The sequence below is a fragment of the Oreochromis aureus genome, linkage group 23 (assembly GCF_013358895.1).
Source record: "Oreochromis aureus strain Israel breed Guangdong linkage group 23, ZZ_aureus, whole genome shotgun sequence".
Lineage (NCBI taxonomy): Eukaryota > Metazoa > Chordata > Actinopteri > Cichliformes > Cichlidae > Oreochromis > Oreochromis aureus.
Genome location: NC_052963.1, coordinates 29,103,545 through 29,118,408, shown reverse-complemented (window position 1 = coordinate 29,118,408; position 14,864 = coordinate 29,103,545). Strand labels below are relative to the sequence as shown.

Genomic DNA, 14,864 nt, shown 5'->3' with positions numbered 1-14,864 from the left:
TTCCTCTGCCTGACACTGCTGTCTGACTTCATTCAGCTGACACTCAGATGAAGCGGAAAAGAAGCAGTTGATATTTGGACAGCACATATTATGGAAAGGAGGATTTCAGATGATGTGCACATGAATGATTTGTGTTTCCTCTGCAGGTGAAGGTAGAAAGTGTGTGTGAGCTGATGTGGATGTGAATTCAGCAGCATGGATCAGTGTGAGGACAGAGAGGAGGGAGTCCCTCCCTCTAAAACCACTCTGTGTGGGGAACATGAGAGCCAGACCAAAGCTCAGAGGTGAGATGACCATCTCTAACTGTCCATGACTCTTCTCCATGTCACAGCTCAGCACTCACATCACTGCTTCATCATTATTCACAGGAACCAACCTGGACTTCAGTCCAGTGAATTTAGAACACACCAACTCTCTGCTATTAGTGACTTTGAACAAATTAACACCTTGATGTTGTTGGATATAAACTGCAGTGCAAACATGTAATTCCCTCAATCCCATTTAAACTGACTCTTTAAAAGTAGCTCTTTGTTTCCAAAGAACTGAAAACCCACTTTGGCAAACAGAAAGTGATGCTCATGCATTTATTTCATTAATCATGTTGTACTGTATGTTATAGAAAGTCAGAGAGGGGTTAATTCTCCACTTAAGTGAAAGAAAACACTAAGTTTCCTGCGCAGAAATGACTTACTTACAAAACAGCGTGAACATCATTGTTAGTGGGTTTTTTCTTTTAATCTTCTGAAAAAAAGTTTAAAAAAATTCTCATGATTGATTACACTCTAAACTCTGGCAACATTCTTTCAAATCTAGTTTTCACAGGAAACAGCAGCACACTGCTGTCTATGACTTTAATGGTAATGGTTTTCTTTCAGGAAATAGAAACAGAACATGGTTTGTTTTCTAGAGAAATCAAACATGAGCTTTTCCAGTCAATCAATAGTCTATATAAACATTTGAATTTGTCTTCAAACAAAAGTGTGATCCAGATTTTATCTGAAGTGATTCTTGATCATTTCTAGACATTACAAAGCAAAAACTAGTCCCAACCAGGCACTCTCAATTTTACTCCATCCTGAAAATCAAACAAAATTGACAGTTTCATCTACATGTCCATTAAAGTCTGTTCCAATCACAACTCTATTTAGCCTGGAGATACTATTTACCATTTCATCCAGCTTACTCCAGACTTTGTCTTTATTTTCTGACTTATATCTACTTGTGGAGCATATGCGCTGAGATTACCTCCTTGCTTTGCTTTTCTTCCATCTGGTCTCCTGCCCACACAATATATCTTCCTTCATTCTCTCCATCATATAATCCAGCTCTATGTTTTTTTTTTTTACCAATCATAGTTAATACATTTAAAGTCCTTACTCTTGTGGTGGCAGATTTCTTTTCTCATGTATTAATCACATATTTAATTATATCACTTTAGTATAGCAAGATCCCTCCTGTCACCAGTTTGCATGCACGTGGAATGTTATCACAAGTGGGCCCCAGGGTTTATTGTACCTTCACAGAGGGTCTATTATAGACTTGAAGATCTCCAGACATCCTGCTCTTAGGGAGATGATGGCCAAGCAGAAAACAAGGTCATAATTCTCTCTGTGAGTGAAGAGGTTTTTAGGATGGGGCTGATGGTATAGCCTCCCCGTGAGGCCAACATGTAAGAGTTTGTGGAATGTCTTTTTCTGTCTCTGTATATAACGTGCAAGGGCAGTGGCCATGATTCAGAGATCACCCTGGTGTTTGACTGGGGTGGTTCTCTCCACATTGCAATGTATTAATTAAACCACTTCAAATTGAGCTCACTGGGTGTGTTGCAGGTTATTGTTAAAATTTCCACAACACTCTCACGTCCACCTTCCGGCCTTTCCTTCTCTCTCGCTGCCTCCTAACATGCCTCCCCTGTCTGCTATTCCTTTGTCTTCAGCCAGCAGTTGCAGTTTTGACTGGCAACCTGTGGGCAACAGCATCGATTGTGCTTGTTGTTAACCTGGGCTCTGACTAATGGAAAATCTGGAAATGGAAATCTGAATTTTTTGTACAGTTTCTTACACAGATATGAGCTTCCAAAAAGGCATATTCCACAGCTTCGGGAATTATGGAGGCAACTCTCTTAGAAACTTTGCAGTCTTGATAGCTTTCCCCTGTGCCTCCCCGAACATAGTATTCAGTTCACTATTGCACTGCAGTGAGTTCAGTTTGCAGCATGGTGGGGAGACTCCACATAGCTGAGAAGGGTTCTACAAACAACAACACATGCCCCCTCCTGTGCTAATGCACCTCAGTAAAGTACCATAAAATCCCTCAATTTCCTCCAAAAACACCCTGAACCTACAGTGTTGTAAACCTCCGGACCTGATGTAATTTATGCATTTTAGGATTTAGAGACATGACTTCAAGCATTTTCTGCACAGTGCATGTTGATGTAAACGGCAGTGCAGAGCCACTGCATTTTCATCCGCTAACTTTCTCTTTACCAGTGCTACTAGTCCGTAGTGTTTACCTGTCATGGATAGCGCTGTGTTCCAAAACACACCTAGCTGCTCAATTGCAAAGAACAGCTGCAAAAATATAACTTTTAGCTTTGGTTTGGCCAAACATGCAACACAAACTCAGCAACTCTTCTGTCAACTCTATGTGAGCCAGGTGTTTCTGACCCCTGCTTTGAAGTTTACCCAGGATATATATTTTGAATTACAAAATACTAATCTGAGCTGTTGATTCTCAGTGGATTCAGACGGACTAGTAAACTTTTATAACTATAGGGAATCATCTGAATCGTTGGGCGTTTATCAATATGCGTACTTGTGCGTACTTGCGTTCTCGTGTACTCGTGATACGTCATCAGTCGGAGACCAAGTACTGTTCCAATTGGCACGCATCAAGCCGAGAACGCGAAAAAGTCCCGGATGTGTTCTCGATCCACCCGTTTTATCGAGCATGCATCGGTGTGGACTTGGGACAGCTAAATATCCCAGAATGCATTTCGTCCAAAACTCAACAGCGGACTCCCGGCACATCGTTTTCAACTCCCCCCCCCGCTCGCGGACTTCTCACTACTCAGGTTAAAGAAACCCCAGCAGCTGTCTATAGTATTGAGTGTCCACTACAATAGAAATAAAAGCGTTCTAACATCTCACCTGCTTGTTTTTATTAAGGTATGTACACGTATGTACATGTACACTATTTTTTATTAATAGAGGTTTCACTACTGAGGTTAAAAATGATATATAAGTCACTTAGATCACTTCTAAATGTTAATGTTTGGTTTATTTCAGTGTTTTATTTGTTCCTGAGTAAACCGGTTTGGCTGTGATTACAGTTAAGCTTCATAACATGTTACTCACAGTTACATTAAGAGGGGACGGCAGTAAAAACTCCGGACCTGTGACATCATCACGTACGCAGGTGTTCCAATTGTACATATCGCGAGTCCGTGCTCGCGTTCTTGGCGGGTACGTACTCCCGTGCGTTCTCGGCGAGTATGTACTCACCGAGAACGGGAGTACGTACTCGCGTACTTGGGCATTGATAAACGGCCACTGTCTTAAAAGGTCACTTACTGAATTTTTACTCTGTGCTTGAACGAATTCTTGATGATTCCTCCACAGAGTGGACCAGGTGAGCTCAGAGGTTCCCAGTGATCAGTCTGCCCAGCAGAGTCAGACACACCTGGACTCCATAATTACGGTCTGTACATGTACAACAACTACTTTTACATCTATTCTGTTCACAGTCATTTCCATGCTGCTCTTTGTAGACCAGTGGATTGTCAGTGTCTCAAACATGGATCTGATGTTTGGCTCCTTGACTTCAGTCTGATTGGGTCATTCATAAATTATTCTGTTCCAGCTGCTGGAGGACAACATCATCACTTTTGTGAAGAATGAGGTGAAGATGATTCACAAAGTTCTGAGCCAAGATTACCCAACATATTTTGAGAGTGAGAGGGAGGAAGAGGAGCGGTTGGAGGATGAGGATGAAGAGCAGAGGTGGAGAAGCACAGAGGCATTTGTGACGATCGCACTGAACTTACTGAGGAGAATGAAGCAGGAGAAGTTGGCTGACCGTCTGCAGAACAGTAAGAGGATTTCTCTAAAAATCTAAACTGCTGAATGAATGGGACATTTAATAATGTCTCAAGAGATGGACCAACATGTATTCAATTGGACATGTCTTAGAGAAAGGAAACTGGACCGTCCCTTTACAAAACGTGAACTGATAATCTGCTTTTCTTTTCAGAATATCTTGCTTCAGTTTGTCAACGCAAACTTAAATCTAATGTGAAGAAGAAGTTCCAGTGTGTTTTAGAGGGGACTGCTAGAGTAGAAAATCCAACCCTTCTGAATCAGATCCACACAGAGCTCTACATCACAGAGGGAGGAACTGCAGAGGTCAATGATGAACATGAGGTCAGACAGATTGAAACAGCATCCAGGAAACAGTACAGACAGAAAACAAGAATCAGAAAAGAAGATATATTCAAAGCTGGGAAGCCTGGAAGAGATAAACCAATCAGAACAGTGTTGACAAAGGGAGTGGCTGGCATTGGGAAAACAGTCTTAACACAAAAGTTCAGTCTTGGCTGGGCAGAAAACAGAGCCAACCAGGACATCCAGTTCATATTTCCATTCACTTTCAGAGAGCTGAATATGTTGAAAGAGAAAAAGTTCAGCTTGGTGGAACTTGTTCATCACTTCTTTACTGAAATCAAAGAAGCAGGAATCTGCAGCTTTGAAGACTTCCAGGTTGTGTTCATCTTAGATGGTCTGGATGAGTGTCGACTTCCTCTGGACTTCCACAAAACTGAAATCCTAACTGATCCTAAAAAGTCCACCTCAGTGGGTGTGCTTCTGACAGACCTCATCAGGGGGAACCTGCTTCCCTCTGCTCACCTCTGGATAACCACACGACCTGCAGCAGCCAATCAGATCCCTCCTGAATATGTTGACTCGGTGACAGAGATCCGAGGGTTCACTGACCATCAGATGAAGAAGTACTTTAGGAAGAGATTCAAAGAAAAAAAGCAGGCCAGCAGAATCATCTCCCACATCAAGACATCACGAGGCCTCCACATCATGTGCCACATCCCAGTCTTCTGCTGGATCACTGCTACAGTTCTGGAGGATGTGCTGAAAACCAGACCAGGAGGCAAGCTTCCCACAACCCTGACTGAGATGTACATCCACTTCCTGGTGGTTCAGGCCAAAGTGAAGAAGGTCAAGTATGATGGAGGAGCTGAGACAGATCCACACTGGAGTCCAGAGAGCAGAAAGATGATTGAGTCTCTGGGAAAACTGGCTTTTGATCAACTGCAGAAAGGAAACCTGATCTTCTATGAATCAGACCTGACAGAGTGTGGCATTGATATCAGAGCAGCCTCAGTGTACTCAGGAGTGTTCAAACAGATCTTTAAAGAGGAGAGAGGACTGTACCAGGACAAGGTGTACTGCTTCATCCATCTGAGTGTTCAGGAGTTTCTGGCTGCTCTTCATGTCCATCTGACCTTCATAAAGTCTGGGGTCAATCTGCTGGAAGGACAACAGAAGACCTCCATATGGTCTAAATTGTTTGCAAAACAAGAGTTAAGAGAAGTAGAATCTGCAGTGAAATTTTTCTACCACAGTGCTGTGGACAAGGCCTTACAGAGCCCAAATGGACACCTGGACTTGTTCCTCCGCTTCCTTCTTGGTCTTTCACTGCAAACCAATCAGACTCCCTTACAAGGTCTGCTGACACAGACAGGAAGTAACTCACATTCTCATCAGGAAACTGTCCAGTACATCAAGGAGAAGCTCAGTGAGGCTCTGTCTGCAGAGAAAAACATCAATCTGTTTCACTGTCTGAATGAACTGAATGATCATTCTCTAGTGGATGAGATCCCACGGTACATGAGTTCAGGAAGTCTTTCCACAGATAAACTGTCTCCTGCTCAGTGGTCAACTCTGGTCTTCATCTTACTCTCATCAGGAAAAGATCTGGATGTGTTTGACCTGAAGAAATACTCTGATTCAGAGGAGGCTCTTCTAAGGCTGCTGCCAGTGGTCAAAGCTTCCAACAAAATCGTGTAAGTATATTTGTGCTCATCCTTTAATTTTTTTAAATTCTTCCTAATGTTGATTCTAATTATAAAAAAGCTTCCATGAATAATTCAAAAACCTGAACAGCGTGATGGTAAATGGACTGGTTCTTATATAGTGCTATTCTATTCTGAGCACTCAAAGTGCTTTATACAACTTGCCTCTTTCACCCATTCACACCAGTTTTGCACATGCACTTTTTTATGCCCTTTTTCAGTAAGTTCTTTCAGTCTAATATTTACACACATGCTGACTTCAACTCAGCAGACTGGCCAAGCAAATTACATTCGTTATGTTGCGAGTCAGTTTCTGTTGCCAGATCTAAGAAAATTCTCTCTCACTGATTCTTTCTCCACCTCCTCCACAACTTTAAGTTTTTCTCTGAAAACATTTATAATTGGTGTTTTTTTGTTCTTTCTTTGGTGGAGCAAACTGTTACTACATCTTCGTCTGTTGTTAGTGCGCACAGCTCAGGTGTGTCTTTTTTTTTTTTCTGCAATGATGGTATTGCAGTTAGAGAGGAAAGAAATGCTACAGAAGCTCCTGTGCCACTGGGTTTATTTTCAGCTGGGCAACCAGTTGTCATAAATTGCAGTGGATCAGTGCTAATCATTCATCATTAGACATCATTTAATCTGACAACAAATATCTTTTTTTTTCTTCAGAATGAGTCTCTGTAACCTCTCAGAGAGAAGCTGTGAAGCTCTGTCCTCAGTTCTCAGCTCCCAGTCTTCTAGTATCAGAGAGCTGGACCTGAGTAACAGCGATCTCCAGAATTCAGGAGTAAAGCTTCTATCTGCTGGACTGAAAAATCCACACTGTACACTGGAAACTCTCAGGTCAGGATTCAGACGTTCCACTTTTGGTAATATTAATCCTATTGCCTAAAAAGACTATTTTTCACAGAATTGCCAAGTATGTGTGAATTATTTGTATCTCAATTTCTGCCTGGAAAACTTTTCCATATTCACATTTTTTTTGTTTTTGCTTTGTAAAAATGACTCATGAACATGACACTGGAGGAAAAAAATCTCTCTAATAATTTTTCATGTGCTGTTCAGGTTAGAAATGTGCTTTTAAATCTACTTTCACTTTCTTTTCTTACTGGAAGAAAGAAAGTGTCCAGAATCCATGCCTATTAGGTGCCTAATAGGCATTACTAAAAATGACTGCATATTGAACATGTTAAATACATGGCTCTATAATATAGTGATTTACACATATACTGAACAAGCATAAGATCCAGTCATTACTAACTTGCTTAGTAATGACAACAACATTATCATCCCTCCGGCACACAATGGTAGGTGAACGGTTTTGGTAAACCAGAAAGAGTACCATGAGAAATTTTTATCACCACTCAGTGACAAAAAAAGTTTTTGAACCCCTGAAATGAGACCCAGGAAGTGGTTACAGAAAAAAGGTGATAGACCTGTCTGAAGCAGTTAGAAAAATACAATGCTATTCACTGGACCTCACAGAGATGTCAGTGTGGAGGAAGAATCAATTCAATTTTATTTATATAGCACCAACAACAGTCGCCTCAGGTGCTATGTTGTAAGGTAGCCACTACAATAATACATACAGCAGCGGAAATGGGCTTTCTCTAAAGGGTGACTGGCCTCTCCCTTAGAGATGCGGTGAGAGGTTCGGCCATCTGGGAGGGGTTCAGAGCAGAGCCCCTGCTCCTCCACATCAAAAGGAGCCAGTTGAGGCGGTTCGGGCATCTGACAAGGATGCCTCCTGGGCACCTCCTGGGTGAGGTGGTCCAGGCATGTCCCATCAGGAGGAGACCTCAGGGCAGACCCATAACATGCCGGAGACATTATGTCTCTCAGCTGGCCTGTTCCCCTGGACAAGCTGGAGAAGGTGGCTGGGGAGAGGGAGGTTTGGGCTTCTCTTCTTAGGCTGCTTCCCCCACAACCTGGCTCCAGATAAGCAGATGGATGGATGGATTATTAATTCATGTACTAACAGAGACCTAATGTTAAATAATCCACATTTCATTGTTTTACTCTTTGGTGCTGTTAAGGATACTGTGTTGTTCATGATAATCACATTTTGGTGTGAGACTCTCATCTCAGAAGATGTGATGTCAGGAGAGAAGGAGAGAGAAGGGCAAATTAGTCATCATCTGAGGATTTGGCCTGGAGAGTCCACAGGTATAGTCAGTAAGGTCAGAGGAGCAGCCACTGCCCAAAACTGTGGACTTACACATTGTTTTTGTATTTGTTTGTCTTTTTTAAAAGTGAACACAGAGAAAGGTGCATCTTCACCTCCAGTTGTGCTTATTCTCTCTAACCTCTCTCCTCTCAAAAATAAGAAAATCCGCTTTAGCTCAGAGTAGGTTAATTAGATCATTCAAGTTATTTTTTCAATTTTTAATTTTATTTGATTTTGCTTTGCTCCAGCTAAATTCCAATATATTGCAATTAAAGTCTAAAATTTGTCTTCCCATCAACTGCACTAGTTGATGGGAAGACACTAGTTACCAAGTGCACCAATCTAGAGGGGAGGTACTATTAACGGTCCAGAACTGCAAGAACTTGTGTTTTGCGGAGTGTATGACAATCCATTTCTTTACAGTTATCCTGCAATAGTCTTATGCTGCTGGGGCCTTCCCATGATGCACAAAGGGAGGACTCACGGTCACCTGATCCAGAGCTAATTATATGCTTTATCAAAAAGGAAACTTTTAAGCCTAATGATGAAAGTAGAGATTCTCAAAACTGGGAGCTGGCTCCAAGGATGAGGAGCCTGAAGGCTTCCTTTCGGTACTCAACCACAAGTAAACTAGCAGTGTGAAAACAAAGTGCTTTATTGGGGTGATATGGTACTGAAAGGTCTGAAGGGCCTAATTATTCAAGATCTTGTATGTGAAGTCTGTTTTGTGTTTCTGCAGTGTGTCAGGCTGTCTGATCACAGAGCAAGGCTGCATTTATTTGGCTTCAGCTCTGAGCTCCAATCCCTCCTGTTTGAGAGAGCTGGACCTGAGCTATAATCATCCAAGAGGCTCAGGAATGAAACTGCTGTTGGCTGGACTTAAAGATCCAAGTTGGAGACTGGACACTCTCAGGTATGGAGGAGAATTTCTAATAAAGGAGGAAGAGCTGGAAACATTTTGTATCCTTCACTTAGTTCATGTGTCTTTCATGCAGATGTGACATGAGGAGTCGCATGTACAGGGACATATTTTTCCTTTTCTTACAATAGAAATGCTAGTCTAGTTGAAAAATAACAAGCAAAATATATGTAGGTGCCTCCAAGCAGAACAATAATGATAATAATGAAAGCTTGTTTACTTCCCCTTAAAATTCCAATATTTGCAAGGAAAATGCATTTGTGGGTTGAACAACACAGATGAGTATGCGGGTTGCTCTCATGGAAAAACTTGCCAGATCTCGTCTGCCACTGCCAAGCAGTTATTCAGTTATTGATTCTTGTTTGGTGTTTTTTGTTTGTATTGTTTATTTATTGTACTGAAGTCTAAAGAAATATTTTCTATTATTGGTAATTTAACCGTTTATTTAATTTCCTCTGGATCATCTGGGAGAGAGCTGTCAGTCATATCGTCCTGCAAACCTTCACCTTGCTTGCTGTAGGTTGGACTTTTTGCCAGTGGATGAGAGGGTTGCTTGTTTAAAGTTATGTATGTCCATAAGTGGCATGTGGGATTAGGACACCTTAGAAAATAAATAAATCAGGACAGGATACCTTAGAAAATAAATAAATAGATTATTTATTTTGTAATCAGATAATTGGGCCCGTGGCCATATAGTCTGGACACTTGGGTGACGAGAAGTCAACTGTGAACTGATCACCACCTGGTGAGTTGGATCGGCTAGCACTGCAGGATGCTGAGCAGAACTGGCAAACCTTGGTCTAGAGCTGGGGTGGGCAATCTCAGTCCACGAAGGCCGGTGTCCCTGCAGGTTTTAGATGTGTCCTCGAACCAACACAGCTGATTTAAATGGCTAAATTAGCTCCTCAACATGTCCTGAAGTTCTCCAGAGGCCTGGTAACGAACTAATCATGTGATTCAGGTGTGTTGACCCAAGGTGAGATCTAAAACCTGCAGGGACACCGGCCCTCATGGACTGAGATTGCCCACCCCTGGTCTAGAGGATGTGCACCAACTACAGGGCATCACAATCCCCAGCTTCCTTGGGAAAGTCTATGCAAGGTTGCTGGAAAGGAGTCCATAAGTCAAGATGCGGGTTATACCCTGGACAGGTTGCCAGTGTGTCGCAACCATGTGCACTCACATTCACACCTATGGGCAATTTATAATTACCAATTAATCTAACCCCACTTACTACATGTCTTTGGACTGTGGGAGGAAGCCAGCGTAACCAGAGACAATAAATGAAAATACAGGGAGAACATGCAAACTCCACACAGAAACGTCCCGGCTAGATGAGTCTAACTCAAAACACTCTGGCTGTGAGGCAACAGTACTAACCACTGCACCCCTATACTGCCAGCTCTTTATCCTCTCAAGTATATTTGAGGGTCCATGGGAGTTTGTTCAACCAGTCTATATGTATTTTGACATGTAGACTGACTTGGACTTAGAGAAGGCATTCAACCATGTCTTTTTTGTGGGGGGTCCTTTAGGAATATGGGGTGTCTGGCCAGAGCCATCTCTGTAAAGCTGTTGCAGGAGCTTGGCCCACCTTGCCACCAGAGAGTCAGATTCATTATTGGTGGGTTGTTGACTCCACCAGGGCTACTGATTCTATTAATTATTTTCATCGACAGAATTCTAAGTGTAGCTATGTGGTGGAAGGCTTCCACTTTGATGGCCTCAAAATCTTATCTATGCTTTTTTTAGATGATGTGGTTCTGTTAGCTTCATCAGGTTCATTTATAATAAATAATAATAAAAACTGAGATTAAAACAGTGGGAAGACTTGAGAATTTAAAATTCATAACTCAGAAAGGCTACCATGTTTTATCCATATTACCAAAATTCCTCGCCAAAACAAACATGTCTTTAAGAGACCTTAAACACCACCACAGACTGTGCAGAGCTTAGAGATAGGGGCAGGTAGACCAGATGTAAAAAGGAAAAAAGTAATTGCCCACTTAATCAGGTAACTGTTTTTGCCACCCTTATGAGCAAAAACTAAAGATAAGCATTTCCAATAATTATTGATCACATTGATATGGAGGATTTTTGGCTCACTGTTCTTTGTAGAATTGTTTTAATTCTCCAACATATTGTCAGGTTTATGAACATTAATGATCAAGCCAAAGTATCTAAATAGGAATTCATTCTAGACTTTGACTAGGCAACTCAAAAAAAAATCTTTTGTCATTCGAAGATGGATTGATAATCACTGCATTGACAGTAAGGAGAGCATTTCAAGTTGGGGACAGTCAAAGGAGGTCAAACCAGATTTTATTGCTGTAACAAGCAATCCAAAAATCCAGTCCAGATCATCAGCACGTTGATCCACATATGGATTGATGTGTATTTGTGAAAATGTTGGACTGTTCCTTTATCAGTGTCAAACAGTATGTGTGTGAGAGCGATGTGATATCCATGTGTACATGCTGAAAGAGACTGTGCTGGTCTGACCCCCCTCCTCCTTTCAGGGTGGAGCCTGCTGGAGTCCAATGGTTGACACCAGGTCTGAGGAAGTGTAAGTGTGTTTTTAATGTGATTCATGAAAACAAAGCAGCTCACATTCAACCATCTTCAAACTGTCACATCACTCATTCACATCTCTGATGTCAGGAGTCATCATCAAAGTGTCAATCAATGAACAGATGATGGATCAATAACTGCAGCTGGATTGTGTTTGTTCTCTCCATCAGATTCCTGCCAACTCACAATCGACACAAACACAGTACACACAAACCTCAAACTGTCTGACAACAACAGAAAGGTGACACGTGTGACAGAGGAGCAGTCATATCCTGATCATCCAGACAGATTTGACTATGAGCCTCAGCTGCTGTGTAGAGATGGTCTGAGTGGTCGCTGTTACTGGGAGGTCGAGTGGAGAGGAGAGGTTCAAATATCAGTGAGTTACAGAGGAATCAGAAGAAAAGGATACAGTGATGACTGTTTGTTTGGATACAACGAGCAGTCATGGAGTCTGTACTGCACTGATGATGGTCCTCGTTCTGTATGGCATAATAACAGAAACACGCTCATCTCCTCCTCCTCCTCCTCTTCTGTCTCTAACAGAGTAGTAGTGTATGTGGACTGTCCTGCTGGCACTCTGTCCTTCTACAGAGTCTCCTCTGACACCCTGATCCACCTCCACACCTTCAACACCACATTCACTGAAACTCTTCATCCTGGATTTTTTGTCTGGTCTGGTTCCTCAGTGTGCCTGTGCTGAGTTGAGTGTAAAGAAGGTCCTCTTGTTAGAGAAACACTCTGACTGTTGAACGGATAGTTCAGTGTGTACATGTCTGTCTCTTTCACTCAGAAACACATTTCCAAATTCATGGATTCAATCAGTTGATGTTTTAAACTGTTATAAATGATTACTTGTAAACTTCTTCCTCTTCAGTCCTTTAAAGATGGAAGCTACGATGATTCCAGGATCTGCATGTTGTTTTTCTGTCTTTTTTCACTCAAAGCTTCACAGTAAATATTAGTATGTTGTGTTTCTCTGATGCTCAGTTTACAACCAGCTCCTCTGCATTTTCAACAGGTCTGAACTCATTAAAATGAATCCAGATGTTTGAGTTCTCTTTCTTAATTAAATTTCTCCAAACTCTCCCCATACTCTTTCTGTTGACTCATTTTTTGAAGCCAATCATTTCACAATGGCCCAGCCATATAAGTTGAAAATACTGAGTCAATAGCTTTTTTTATCCTATTATAACCATAATATGATTGTATTGAAGGATCATAATGCATGTGACTAAATACATAGCAATGGCTGCATTAACCATTTTAAACTAGTTTTATGTTTTCAGACAAATTTTCAATAAGAATATGGTGCAGTATGTTGGTAAGCGCTTGTTTCTAATTTTCTTAGAAATATGTAAATATGCCTGTATTGCATTGCATATCTTGTGTATCACTGTAGCTTCTATTAAAAATGAAAACTGTCACAAAGGGTCCTGGTGAAGAATCTTGTGGAATTTGGTGGTAGACATAAAATTTATTTTTAACAGAGAAATTTTAAAATCACTGTTATGATTTCAACTTTAAATTTAATAAAATGTTGTATGAAAAACTATGAGGAAGTGATATCAGATGTAAACAAAGGAAAATTACAGAAAAATGTCTTTGAAGCAACCTTGTATTTTCTAGGGTAGATAGTTCAGTTGCTTCTCTCTGGTGTGTAGATGGCATGACTGAAGTGCCACTTTAGGTGTATGCCAATATCTTTAAATAACACTTTGGCAACAGTGGGAATGAAAAACTCCCTTTTAACAGGAAGAACCTCCAGCAGAACCAGACTCAGGAAGTGGTGGCTATCTGCCACAACAAGCCGGGGGTGTAGGAGAAAGACTGAACAAAGACATGCTGTGGAAGAGAACCAGAGATTAACAGTAACAATAATAATAATAGGACTATTCCAGGATGACTATGAGAGAGTTCAGGGTAACCTGATCCAGGTTATACAGGCTATTGGGAAAAGCTCAAGAAGTATGCACAGCGCTGTCGATTGATGACAGCTTAAACTATAATATTGTGAAAGCCGCTGTTCTGTGTGCATATGAGTTAGTGGCAGAGGCATATAGGTAAAAGTTTACAATTTTGAACAAAACCACCAGCCTCATGTGGAGTTTGTGAGGGAGAAAATGATAATTTTTTTTGACAAACGGTGTCAGGCTAATAAGCTTGTTTAGTTAAAAAACAACTACCAGAGAGGATCCTAACTTATTTAAAGGAGCAAACTGTTACTGTGCTAGATGCTACTATTGTACAAGCGGATGAGTTTGCTCGGACACATAGGAGTGTTCTCTTATCTCCTGTGAGTAATACACTAGGTTTGATAAGCCTGAAAAACTGCTCCCCTAAAGGCTCCCATCATACCACCACTGTTGCAGAAACCCGAAAATGTTTTTACTGCTAGGTCAAATCCTTCATTTTATAACATGTCCAAAATCTACCCAGTTATTAGTGATAATGCAATAACATGTTTTAATTCACAATTTAATGTGATTTATGTGTCCTGATAACAGACTGTTCTGTGTGGGAAAAAAGATCTCAGAGAAAGTATGCAATGTCATTTCTGGAGGAGTTTTGATGAGATTTTTGCTACTGCAGGACTCTGTCTGTGGCTCGGTACTGCCAATAAAAAGTTGAAGGTAAAGCCAAAGGCTGAAGGAAGATGACTCATAATCAAGTGGATGGCTACTTTATTAGGCCACTAGTGTGCTGTACCTGAGATAGTGGCCACTGTGTATGTGTTTCCCATGCTGTGTGTTCATACTTAGAAACACAGACAGTCAGGAACACTGATAATAGGTTGGATAAGCTACATCAGGTGAAATATAGTCCATTTAGCAGCGCCAGCTAATGCTGCTAAGCTCATGCTGTTTATGGGCCATGTTAAATGGACCCTCTTCATTTTCTTTCAGTTGTTTGACAACAATATGTGATAAATATGTACTTGAGAAAGTTCAGAGCGGAGCACAGTGGCTGACCTAACATTAGCTGCTCACCCTGCTAAAAAGCAAGAGAAACAACAACTCGATTAGCATTAGTTGCTAACAGGGTTAACTAGAGCAGTTTCATCTGCTAATAGCCCCAAAAGAGCTGTCCCATACTAACCTTAGCCCTGAGAACACTTTAAA

The 14,864-nt window shown here is 41.2% G+C and overlaps 1 protein-coding gene across 1 annotated transcript; it reads left to right on the top strand.

Moving 5' to 3' along the window:
* Window positions 1–273: 273 nt before the first annotated feature.
* LOC116314057 (NLR family CARD domain-containing protein 3-like) lies at window positions 274–13,257 on the top strand. Its single transcript, XM_039606774.1, has 8 exons — window positions 274–284; window positions 3,621–3,699; window positions 3,862–4,090; window positions 4,252–6,076; window positions 6,755–6,928; window positions 8,992–9,165; window positions 11,691–11,737; window positions 11,913–13,257. The coding sequence occupies exons 3-8, from the start codon at window positions 3,907–3,909 to the stop codon at window positions 12,443–12,445; spliced, it is 2,937 nt and encodes a 978-aa protein (XP_039462708.1). The 5' UTR covers window positions 274–284; window positions 3,621–3,699; window positions 3,862–3,906; the 3' UTR covers window positions 12,446–13,257.
* The last annotated feature ends 1,607 nt before the right edge of the window (window positions 13,258–14,864 follow it).